The 13,312-nt window shown below is 45.5% G+C and overlaps 1 protein-coding gene across 3 annotated transcripts in view; it reads right to left on the bottom strand.

Annotated features, from left to right (window-relative positions):
* The window catches only part of MAP3K12 (mitogen-activated protein kinase kinase kinase 12), a 305,311-nt gene that overhangs the window by 23,846 nt on the left and 268,153 nt on the right, over window positions 1–13,312 (bottom strand). For all 3 annotated transcript variants that reach the window (XM_086965302.1, XM_086965294.1, XM_086965309.1), the window contains exon 13: window positions 10,127–10,403. In XM_086965302.1, the coding sequence (XP_086821428.1) occupies window positions 10,127–10,403 (277 nt within the window). The remainder of the gene's footprint in view (window positions 1–10,126; window positions 10,404–13,312) is intronic.

The following is a 13,312-nucleotide window of genomic DNA, read 5'->3' as shown; positions in this document are numbered from 1 at the left end:
TAGAAGAATGGACTATTCGTTGCCGTTTCGGTCTTTGTTGTATCACATCATTGAGACAATCAACAGGACAAACATAACTTATGTAATTTCTTGACACAGGTCAAAGAAATGTCTAAGATTCTCAGATGAAGTATCTCCAACACCATGAACAAGCAACAGAGTAGGCTCAGTTAGTCTCGCATAGAGAAAAAGGAAAATTAATTTCTTGTTTGACTATTCCGTTTGCCACACGTTCATGACGAGAGCTCGGCCTGAATTCGAGCCTCGTCATCCTCAGTAACTGCATTGCTCTAAGCGAGACCTCACAGGTGGCTGGCACTGACCCCCTGCTACAGCGACTAAAGTAAAGGTAACAGTGGATACAGTTAAGATGTGTATCATTGTAGATGCACGTATTCATGAAGGATCTTTGGTAGACGTGTATCAGCCTGAAAAAAGTTCTGCGGCTCTTCCGTTTCATTCCATCGATTCCAATGTTTTCTGCTCCATGCCACTCTTATAAGAAGCTATTAGCTAGAAGAAGAGGCAGCTGTTAGAGAGCAAGTGACTGGTGCCTTGGTGCACACATTGTTGCCTCAAGCGTGAAGTTACTTTATGTTTCCTATGGAATGACAGTAATAGGCTGAATTTAAGACATCTTTGACTTGCTGTAGTAACTATCACAGAATCTACGATCATATGCCCAACAGATATTTGTGTTCAGGATATTTATCTATTTGTGTCTTTTAAACGTCTTGTGTAATACATTATTTACAACAAGGGGTGGTGAGGGACAGAGTCTCTAAATTAAGCAGAAAGCTCTCACCCAGTCAAGAGATCAGGGCTAGATCCAACACCGTTTTTTAGCTCACTGCACCATCCCAGTTTCAGAACCTGGCTGTATGCAAATTAGTCTGTTCCTGTCCCAGTGCATGATGGGAACAGGGCAAACCAAACTACAAAAGCCAATTCTTACACTGGGAAGGAAACAAGCTCCCGGGGACCGGTTTCTGGCATTACAGCCGTCTTCGGCCCGGTTTGCTTGAATCCTGATGGTGCAATGAGCAAGGGTCTCACATCTGAGAATACCCTTCCACGCTTAGGGTGGACAAAAATATTTACAACAAGGGGTGGTGAGGGACAGAGTCTCTGAATTAAGCAGAAAGCTCTCACCCAGTCAAGAGATCAGGGCTAGATCCAACACCGTTTTTTAGCTCACTGCACCATCCCAGTTTCAGAACCTGGCTGTATGCAAATTAGTCTGTTCCTGTCCCAGTGCATGATGGGAACAGGGCAAACCAAACTACAAAAGCCAATTCTTACACTGGGAAGGAAACAAGCTCCGGGGACCGGTTTCTGGCATTACAGCCGTCTTCGGCCCGGTTTGCTTGAATCCTGATGGTGCAATGAGCAAGGGTCTCACATCTGAGAATACCCTTCCACGCTTAGGGTGGACAAAAATATTTACAACAAGGGGTGGTGAGGGACAGAGTCTCTGAATTAAGCAGAAAGCTCTCACCCAGTCAAGAGATCAGGGCTAGATCCAACACCGTTTTTTAGCTCACTGCACCATCCCAGTTTCAGAACCTGGCTGTATGCAAATTAGTCTGTTCCTGTCCCAGTGCATGATGGGAACAGGGCAAACCAAACTACAAAAGCCAATTCTTACACTGGGAAGGAAACAAGCTCCCGGGGACCGGTTTCTGGCATTACAGCCGTCTTCGGTCCGGTTTGCTTGAATCCTGATGGTGCAATGAGCAAGGGTCTCACATCTGAGAATACCCTTCCACGCTTAGGGTGGACAAAAATATTTACAACAAGGGGTGGTGAGGGACAGAGTCTCTGAATTAAGCAGAAAGCTCTCACCCAGTCAAGAGATCAGGGCTAGATCCAACACCGTTTTTTAGCTCACTGCACCATCCCAGTTTCAGAACCTGGCTGTATGCAAATTAGTCTGTTCCTGTCCCAGTGCATGATGGGAACAGGGCAAACCAAACTACAAAAGCCAATTCTTACACTGGGAAGGAAACAAGCTCCCGGGGACCGGTTTCTGGCATTACAGCCGTCTTCAGCCCGGTTTGCTTGAATCCTGATGGTGCAATGAGCAAGGGTCTCACATCTGAGAATACCCTTCCACGCTTAGGGTGGACAAAAATATTTACAACAAGGGGTGGTGAGGGACAGAGTCTCTGAATTAAGCAGAAAGCTCTCACCCAGTCAAGAGATCAGGGCTAGATCCAACACCGTTTTTTAGCTCACTGCACCATCCCAGTTTCAGAACCTGACTGTATGCAAATTAGTCTGTTCCTGTCCCAGTGCTTGATGGGAACAGGGCAAACCAAACTACAAAAGCCAATTCTTACACTGGGAAGGAAACAAGCTCCCGGGGACCGGTTTCTGGCATTACAGCCGTCTTCGGCCCGGTTTGCTTGAATCCTGATGGTGCAATGAGCAAGGGTCTCACATCTGAGAATACCCTTCCACGCTTAGGGTGGACAAAAATATTTACAACAAGGGGTGGTGAGGGACAGAGTCTCTGAATTAAGCAGAAAGCTCTCACCCAGTCAAGAGATCAGGGCTAGATCCAACACCGGTAGCTTGTCTCCTTTCTGGTGAAGAATTGGCTTGGTAGTTTAGTCTGCCCTGTTCCCATGATGCACTGGGCCAGGGACAGACTGATTTGCATATAGCCAGGTTCTGAGCTGGGATGGGGCAGTGAGATAAATAACGGTGATGGATCAAGCCCTGATCTTTGGACTGGGTAAGAGTGGTCTGTTTAACTCAGACACTCTGTTCATCACCACCCCCTTTTCTAAATCGTTTTTGGCCACTATAGGTGTGGCAGGGAATACTCAGACATGAGTCCCTTTCTCACTGCTCCATCAGGATTCAAGCAAGCCGGGCCGAAGAAGGCTGAAATGCCAGAAACCGGTCCCCGGTAGCTTGTCTCCTTTCTGGTGAAGAATTGGCTTGGTAGTTTAGTCTGCCCTGTTCCCATGATGCACTGGGCCAGGGACAGACTGATTTGCATATAGCCAGGTTCTGAGCTGGGATGGGGCAGTGAGATAAATAACGGTGATGGATCAAGCCCTGATCTTTGGACTGGGTAAGAGTGGTCTGTTTAACTCAGACACTCTGTTCATCACCACCCCCTTTTCTAAATCGTTTTTGGCCACTATAGGTGTAGCAGGGAATACTCAGACATGAGTCCCTTTCTCACTGCTCCATCAGGATTCAAGCAAGCCGGGCCGAAGAAGGCTGAAATGCCAGAAACCGGTCCCCGGTAGCTTGTCTCCTTTCTGGTGAAGAATTGGCTTGGTAGTTTAGTCTGCCCTGTTCCCATGATGCACTGGGCCAGGGACAGACTGATTTGCATATAGCCAGGTTCTGAGCTGGGATGGGGCAGTGAGATAAATAACGGTGATGGATCAAGCCCTGATCTTTGGACTGGGTAAGAGTGGTCTGTTTAACTCAGACACTCTGTTCATCACCACCCCCTTTTCTAAATCGTTTTTGGCCACTATAGGTGTGGCAGGGAATACTCAGACATGAGTCCCTTTCTCACTGCTCCATCAGGATTCAAGCAAGCCGGGCCGAAGAAGGCTGAAATGCCAGAAACCGGTCCCCGGTAGCTTGTCTCCTTTCTGGTGAAGAATTGGCTTGGTAGTTTAGTCTGCCCTGTTCCCATGATGCACTGGGCCAGGGACAGACTGATTTGCATATAGCCAGGTTCTGAGCTGGGATGAGGCAGTGAGATAAATAACGGTGATGGATCAAGCCCTGATCTTTGGACTGGGTAAGAGTGGTCTGTTTAACTCAGACACTCTGTTCATCACCACCCCCTTTTCTAAATCGTTTTTGGCCACTATAGGTGTGGCAGGGAATACTCAGACATGAGTCCCTTTCTCACTGCTCCATCAGGATTCAAGCAAGCCGGGCCGAAGAAGGCTGAAATGCCAGAAACCGGTCCCCGGTAGCTTGTCTCCTTTCTGGTGAAGAATTGGCTTGGTAGTTTAGTCTGCCCTGTTCCCATGATGCACTGGGCCAGGGACAGACTGATTTGCATATAGCCAGGTTCTGAGCTGGGATGGGGCAGTGAGATAAATAACGGTGATGGATCAAGCCCTGATCTTTGGACTGGGTAAGAGTGGTCTGTTTAACTCAGACACTCTGTTCACCACCACCCCCTTTTCTAAATCGTTTTTGGCCACTATAGGTGTGGCAGGGAATACTCAGACATGAGTCCCTTTCTCACTGCTCCATCAGGATTCAAGCAAGCCGGGCCGAAGTAGGCTGAAATGCCAGAAACCGGTCCCCGGTAGCTTGTCTCCTTTCTGGTGAAGAATTGGCTTGGTAGTTTAGTCTGCCCTGTTCCCATGATGCACTGGGCCAGGGACAGACTGATTTGCATATAGCCAGGTTCTGAGCTGGGATGGGGCAGTGAGATAAATAACGGTGATGGATCAAGCCCTGATCTTTGGACTGGGTAAGAGTGGTCTGTTTAACTCAGACACTCTGTTCATCACCACCCCCTTTTCTAAATCGTTTTTGGGGCCACTATAGGTGTGGCAGGGAATACTCAGACATGAGTCCCTTTCTCACTGCTCCATCAGGATTCAAGCAAGCCGGGGTGAAGAATTGGCTTGGTAGTTTAGTCTGCCTTGTTCCCATGATGCACTGGGCCAGGGACAGACTGATTTGCATATAGCCAGGTTCTGAGCTGGGATGGGGCAGTGAGATAAATAACGGTGATGGATCAAGCCCTGATCTTTGGACTGGGTAAGAGTGGTCTGTTTAACTCAGACACTCTGTTCATCACCACCCCCTTTTCTAAATCGTTTTTGGCCACTATAGGTGTGGCAGGGAATACTCAGACATGAGTCCCTTTCTCACTGCTCCATCAGGATTCAAGCAAGCCGGGCCGAAGAAGGCTGAAATGCCAGAAACCGGTCCCCGGTAGCTTGTCTCCTTTCTGGTGAAGAATTGGCTTAGTAGTTTAGTCTGCCCTGTTCCCATGATGCACTGGACCAGGTACAGACTGATTTGCATATAGCCAGGTTCTGAGCTGGGATGGGGCAGTGAGATAAATAACGGTGATGGATCAAGCCCTGATCTTTGGACTGGGTAAGAGTGGTCTGTTTAACTCAGACACTCTGTTCATCACCACCCCCTTTTCTAAATCGTTTTTGGCCACTATAGGTGTGGCAGGGAATACTCAGACATGAGTCCCTTTCTCACTGCTCCATCAGGATTCAAGCAAGCCGGGCCGAAGAAGGCTGAAATGCCAGAAACCGGTCCCCGGTAGCTTGTCTCCTTTCTGGTGAAGAATTGGCTTGGTAGTTTAGTCTGCCCTGTTCCCATGATGCACTGGGCCAGGGACAGACTGATTTGCATATAGCCAGGTTCTGAGCTGGGATGGGGCAGTGAGATAAATAACGGTGATGGATCAAGCCCTGATCTTTGGACTGGGTAAGAGTGGTCTGTTTAACTCAGACACTCTGTTCATCACCACCCCCTTTTCTAAATCGTTTTTGGCCACTATAGGTGTGGCAGGGAATACTCAGACATGAGTCCCTTTCTCACTGCTCCATCAGGATTCAAGCAAGCCGGGCCGAAGAAGGCTGAAATGCCAGAAACCGGTCCCCGGTAGCTTGTCTCCTTTCTGGTGAAGAATTGGCTTGGTAGTTTAGTCTGCCCTGTTCCCATGATGCACTGGGCCAGGGACAGACTGATTTGCATATAGCCAGGTTCTGAGCTGGGATGGGGCAGTGAGATAAATAACGGTGATGGATCAAGCCCTGATCTTTGGACTGGGTAAGAGTGGTCTGTTTAACTCAGACACTCTGTTCATCACCACCCCCTTTTCTAAATCGTTTTTGGCCACTATAGGTGTGGCAGGGAATACTCAGACATGAGTCCCTTTCTCACTGCTCCATCAGGATTCAAGCAAGCCGGGCCGAAGAAGGCTGAAATGCCAGAAACCGGTCCCCGGTAGCTTGTCTCCTTTCTGGTGAAGAATTGGCTTGGTAGTTTAGTCTGCCCTGTTCCCATGATGCACTGGGCCAGGGACAGACTGATTTGCATATAGCCAGGTTCTGAGCTGGGATGGGGCAGTGAGATAAATAACGGTGATGGATCAAGCCCTGATCTTTGGACTGGGTAAGAGTGGTCTGTTTAACTCAGACACTCTGTTCATCACCACCCCCTTTTCTAAATCGTTTTTGGCCACTATAGGTGTAGCAGGGAATACTCAGACATGAGTCCCTTTCTCACTGCTCCATCAGGATTCAAGCAAGCCGGGCCGAAGAAGGCTGAAATGCCAGAAACCGGTCCCCGGTAGCTTGTCTCCTTTCTGGTGAAGAATTGGCTTGGTAGTTTAGTCTGCCCTGTTCCCATGATGCACTGGGCCAGGGACAGACTGATTTGCATATAGCCAGGTTCTGAGCTGGGATGGGGCAGTGAGATAAATAACGGTGATGGATCAAGCCCTGATCTTTGGACTGGGTAAGAGTGGTCTGTTTAACTCAGACACTCTGTTCATCACCACCCCCTTTTCTAAATTGTGTAATACATTGACAACTTTACATCAATTGCCATTGTTCTTTCCAATGGGGTTTGTTCTTGAAAGTCCAGTTTGATTAAACAATACAATTCCTTAACGTGAACTAAGGGTTGTACCACTTCTATTTTATTATTATTTTTTAGCTAATGTGTTGTTCTTCTTTTTGTGCTTATGGTTCTAGGCCTCTTGCCTTTTTGGCCTATTATAGATGGGCTGGCATGCTAAGTTAAATTTTTTGCAAAAGATACGATGCAACGATCTTTGGAGCGGCAACGATCTCCTGTGCGGCGACAATGCGCGGCTAAGCGTCAATCTTCTCCTCTCGAAGCCCCTCGTGCGATGGCTCGTCGATGACTCTCGCAGCGACGTGATGCGGTCAGCAAGCAAGCGGTGCGTCGATCTCACCCAGTGATGACAGGCTCTGAGACGATACTCGCAGCAATGGTAATCTTCCCGCCACGGACTGGTGCGTACCGCAAACGAAGGATGCGACGACTCTGGCAACGGCAACAGGTGCTGCGACGATCTCGGCCTTCCTGCCAAAGCACATTTTTATTTACGAATGAGACACACACTAATGAACTCTAGTACCAGCACTCTCTTACAGAAAGTGTCATCATACTTGAGGACAGCTGAATGCAGCAGCAGACTAATCCTCTGAGTTTTGATGATGTTGAAGGTGCCTTACTTTTAGAGGACAATTTCTGACCTGTCGAATGTCTTTGACAGGATCACGGTACCCATTGTTGGAAACTCCCTTTTCTTTTATTTAGCTCTTTCTGCCAGCCTGAATTGTACTCTGGAATTCATGGATGAAGCTGGAACTGCTACAAGCCTTTCAGTTAACTCACCAATATTTGTATGGCAAGCACTGGAACCTTGACTGCCAACTTCTTCAAGGTTCTTCTACAGTACTTAGATAAGAGTATATTATATTAGATCACTTTCTCTGAGCTACCCTACACTACACTACCAATCAGTCTCAACAAAACCCACAAGAAATTTTAATTTTTGGCCAACCTGTCCGCTGAAGTTACACATATAACCATAAAGAAAAATAGGTGACCACTAATGGGCTGGTATTTGGCAATAAATGTGCTGTCATTCACAGGCTAACTGTGACAACAATGTGAACATTTTATACAAAAACTGCAAAAAAACAGGAAAAATGTGCAGACTCAAATGGTGGCAGTTAAAGAAATAGAAGGAGTTGATTGTGAGATATTTGGGAGTTCTGGTCGATGCTGTGAGAGCCTGCTTGGAATCAAAGACAACTATTCACAAGTTTATGTCAGAAAATACAGCATTCACGTCAGCCAGGATTTCACAAAAGGACAGTTGGCAGGCAAAATGGAGGTAGTGCAGATTTCTCTGCTACAGGTGCAGGGAGGGCTGTGTGCATTACAGGCATGCACAGACTTGTAAGTTTATGAACACCAACAAACCTTTGTTAGTGAGCATTCACAAAATGAAATCTGACCGCTTCCCATCCTGGAAATGGCTCGAACGTAGGCTGACTAGACGCATCGGATTTCCCAGCACAGTCCCGGGCTTTAGAGGACTGTGCTGGTGTACCGAAGCTTTTCCCAATTTTAAGTACATGTCCCGGTATTTGGGACAAATGTATGCTATCCTTTCAGAGGTGCATCCGAAGTCTGAAAAACGTAATGTATTTGTTTCTGTCAGGCTGCGCACACAAGCAGGTCCACAGCCCACTCCCAGCAGAAAGTAAAAGTGGGAAGGAGGTGGGGGCAGGGTGAAGGTGCTGTCATAGCTAATAATATGTCAACATAATTTTTTATAAATGTGTGTCTATCTATATATATATATATATATATATATATATATATATATATATATATATATATATATATAATACACACACACACATATATATATATGCACACATTTACAAAAATACGTTTACACAAGGTATAGGCATATATCTTCAAGATGCCAAGTATATATACATATGGATCCATACTTACAAAGCCATGCAAAAACCGGTACATGCCAGAAATAGTCGTGAGACTAAAGGCTTTAGTCCTACTTTTATGTCTGGGCTGTCCCGGTTTTTAGATCGAGCCTGGGCAGTGCATGCACTGCTCTGCAGGGCATGCTGTATTTGAGTATAGACTTGAAGCCCCGCCCACTCTCCACCCACATTTGTCATTGGCTTGTGTCATTGTCCTTTGTAAATGCTGGCTTCTGATTCACTAATAGGCTTGTTAATCCTTCCTTAGTATCGCCTTGTCTTCATTTGTAACCTCCCACGAGGACTGGCCCTTTTACTTCTGTTGTTACACGGTATGTCTTATTTTGTCTGTAATCACTATTTTCTTTAATGAGTTTCTCCTACTGCAGGCACAACATGTTTTCCTGCAGCATTCAGCGCGCCATACCCACTCTCACTTTCCAAGCAGCCCAGGACAATGGCGACCGCTTCTTTGAAATTAAATAGGTCTCGCATTTACAAGAGTTTGAGCTATTGTCATTGTAAATGACAATGCCTTTTATTTGTATGTTTATTATCAAAACGTTTAAATAAAAGGCATTGTCATTACAATGCTAATAGCTTAAACTCTCGCAAATGTGAGACCGATTGCATGGAAAATGCTTGTTTTTTTTTTTAATTATGATCACTCTGTTGGAACGTCACTGCCCCTTTCAGGGTGTAAATGGGAACTGATCACCCTCATATTTACCGGAGGAGAAAGAAGAATGACTCTCCACGGTGGAAAAATTGGAAACTAAAAAAAAAGTGTAATGGTATAGTACTTTAACTTTTGTTCTTCCCCCTGAATCGGGCAGTGGTTTATTTTATATAACACGATTCCATATTCAGCCACTAGATGACAGTAGAACGCAACACCAGTTAATCTGTAAGAGTTAACAGTCTAGCACAGACAACAAAAACAGTGAATTTTCTGCCAGAATTTATAGAAAGGACCAATTTCTCTACCTGGCAGTCATCCAGTTAAGCCACTGCTCTGAGAGGAGAAACAGAAACAAATACACTATTGAGCACACACGGCCCATGACAATCTTACACCCCTGCTCAGAAACAGAAAAACACAGACGAAAACAAACGTACTGCTGGGCAGTGACTGTCAAACTCAGAGTTACACCACTGCTCAGAGAAAAAGAAAGTCGGACAGAAGGTGGCACAATGCTTGGAGAGTTGTATCTCCCCCAGTCCTGAAAAAGACAACATTAAAGGCCTGATTTATAGATAGGCTGCCTTGACGCAGAGTAGAGTAGGCAGTGCTTCTACACCAGTCGTGGCAAATTAAATGTGCCCATCCTCGTTGTGGACGTTTTCCGCCACAAGACGGCTTCCGCGCGCACAAGGTAAGATGTAGGTAGGGGACAAACAATCTGTCAGTCATTTACACAGGTGTCTGCACATTAATGACGTGGGATGGTCTGCAAGTGGGAAAAAATCCCACGGGCCCTCAACCAGATATTGTTTACCCTTTGGAAAAGGACTCCCTTAATAAATAATAATAAACCACCCACAGACCCATGCCAGCATGTGCTTTGGCACCAGTCTCCCAGCAGTGCCACCCTTCCCCTGGGACTCACCTCCTTCTGTTCAGTGATGAGCTGGGTCTTCACCTGCTGGACGACCGCCTCCTTCTCCGAGAGCCCATCCGACTGGTTCAGGATGTCCAGCGGGATCTCGGAGCCCTGGGAGAGCAGGTCATCGGAGCGGTCGTCCAGGCGCTCGTCTGTGTTGGTGCTGACCACATCCGGGGTGCCGCAGTGCGAGTGGTCACTCGTGTTCCCCTCCTCCCCGTCTGAGAAGTTTTCAGAGCTGAAGGTGGAGAGGGACTGGTGTTGGCTCATCCCCTGGGACCAGCTGCAAAAGAAGAGGACGTTGATGTAACTTACCCTCATAAAAACGCCTTCACATCCGTAAATATCCTAAATTAAATCAGATTTACTAAGCACTTTTCATTCAGAAAGATGCATTGGAGCTTACACACCTCCCAAAGAACACGTTTCTTACCTTTGGTAACCCTTTTTCTGGTGGATACAAAGTCTACCTGCAGACTCCTCGCCTTTTGAATATCCTAGGAGCCAGTCTGGAACCAGAAACGTTTATCCAATAGCTCTCCTACGCTGATAGGAAGCGCCGGCACCACCTCAAATCTGCACGTCACTGGAGCATAAAGCGCCTCATCCATTTTTTAATACGCCTTCGAGGCTAATTGATTAAACTGACTCAAATAAGATGGAGGAGTCCTCGTAATCCTTAACATATACAAGACACTCGCATTATATTTGTGTGAAATATGTCATAAACCTTAAACTATAACTTGACTCTTGAAGTAGAAAACCATGCGAGGAGGGTGGATCGGTGAGAAATCTGCAGGTAGACTTTGTATCCACCTGAAAAAGCATTACCGAAGGTAAGTACTCGCTGTTCTGATGGATACACCTACCTGCAAAGTCCTCACCTTTTGAATAGATTCCCTAAGCAATACCATATCCAGAGGTGGATGCATGGCATGCTAGACCAAGAAATCTTGAAGAACCGAGTGGGCGAAGTGTCCATCCCTTCTTACTTCAGAATCTAAACAGAAGTGTTTCGCAAAAGTGTAAAGGGAGGACCAAGTTGCTGCTCTTTAGATATCTGCTTGTGGAACCCCTCTAGATCGGGCAAAGTTAGAGGATTTGGTTCTCGTAGAATAAGCATGAATATCTTCATTCGGATACATGTGAGCCATGGCGTAACATTTCTTGATACACTTGGACAGTGTCCTTTTGTGAGCTGCTTTTCTTTTCATTTTCCCAACGTATCCCACGAAGAGCTGTTCATCGAGTCTGAACTCATGGGTTCTGCCTATGTAAACGCTGATCGCTCTTTTGGGGTCAAGACAGTGAAGTCTTTATTCCTCCTTAGTGGGGTGAGGAGGAGGTTAGAATGTAGAAAGAGTAATAGACTGACCTAAGTGGAAAGGAGTAACCATTTTGGGCAGGAAGGAAACACTGGTTCGTAATACGAGTTTGTCAGGAACGAAGGTTGTAAAAGATAGTTTAACATTTAAAGCTTGTATTTTGCGGATACTTGGAGCTGACGTGATGGCACCAAGAAAATCGTGTTGAAAGACAGAAATCATAAGGGGCAACTATGCATAGGTTCAAAAGAAGCACACATCAAATATGTATGTTCCCATTGTGGGTATCTGTTTGTGAGACCCTTTAGTAAACATAAGACAATGGGGGATTTAAATACAGAGGGTTGATCAGGTAAATGTAGCAATGCCGTTAAGGCTGCAAGTAACCTTTAACTATTGGAAATGAGGAGCCCTGCTGAGCTAAATGTAAGGCAAAACAGAGTATATCAGACACAATAGTCTTGATAGGATCTAGGGATCTTCAGAACACCGTTTTACAAATCTATCCCATCTTCTAGAATAAATAGTCTTGGTGGAAAGACGTCTAGAGGAGAGAATTATGTCCACCAATAATAATAATTCCTTTATTTAGATATAAAACATATCTTTAAAAGATTGCAATTGTGTACAGTTTTAAAAATAAAAAATGATTGAAAGAGTAGAAAAATTCAGCTGGCTATGTTAAAATCCACCTAGCTCCCAGCTCTTTTCCCGCCAGCTCAACATCCAGTGTCTTTATTTAGATATAGAACACTATCTTTGAAAGTTTTTCCCAAATCACATTATGTACAGTTTTGTGAGAAAAAAGATTTAAAAGGGAAACCCGTACAGACATAAATAGCATTAAAAAGAATTAAAAAAAAAAATAATAATAATGAATTAAATGAGTAAGAATTTAAGCTGTTTTATAAAAGGTGACCTGGCGTGTCACAAACATCTCCCATCGTATTCAATTGCAAAATCAAACCGTAGAGGGTACGTACGACAGAGTTTCGATTGGTGTTATTAGCCCCCTGGTCAGTGGGAATTCTGTTACAGAACATTAATTAGTCTGAAGGGCCAGTGGCAATGCCGTGGCAGTTTTCTTGATGTTAAGGTAGCGATACGCTTGTTGAATAAATTTGGCAATTTTTATATTTAAAACAGTATTGTCCGTGCACAAAGCGGCAATGATGGCATGCCTGCAGGTCCGGACCCCCAACCTGTTCCATTCTAACCTAAGCATGCGCCTGCGTTGGGAATTAAAGGTGGGGCAGATACAGACCACGTGCATAATTGATTCTATCGCTAACCCACATCCTCTACAGGTTGTGTCCCCCTCTGTGCGGCGCCAGATGGGTAGATTTTGAAGAAAGCGCCAGTCCCCCATTCTTAGGGCGATAAAGCAGCGTTTTAAATGGAGTGAAAAAGTGGTGGATAAATACTTAGCTGCGGATACTGGTTTGTAGGAGTTTACTACTGCCCAAGAATGGCTGCGTTTCGTGAGGAGGGCTTTATCTGTAGCGAGAGATATCGATCTCACACATTTTTTAATTGCATTTTTAAAGGCACACTGGCTGGGATTTAGGGCCCAGAGATCAGCGGCTGACATCTGGTGTATATAATCCTTCAGGAGACAGCCAAATGATCCTCCTGGGTTACTCTCATAAATTTCTTTCCAGACTAGAAATTCTAGTGTGCCAGATTTGGCCTGTCTTAGTTTGTGGCAGAGCTTGAGATATGTACCAAGGTTCTGGGAATCATAATTTGTTAGCCCTAACTCTAATCTAATCTGTGCTGGGGATGCAGAGCTTGGCAGATGGAGTACTTTTTTGTAAATTATGTCCACCATTTCAGAGGATAGAGACGATGAATTCAGGTTGCCCTG

The sequence above is a fragment of the Lissotriton vulgaris genome, chromosome 1_1, assembly GCF_964263255.1.
Source record: "Lissotriton vulgaris chromosome 1_1, aLisVul1.2, whole genome shotgun sequence".
Lineage (NCBI taxonomy): Eukaryota > Metazoa > Chordata > Amphibia > Caudata > Salamandridae > Lissotriton > Lissotriton vulgaris.
Note: the sequence above shows the minus strand (reverse complement) of the source record. Positions and strands in the feature narration are given on the sequence as shown.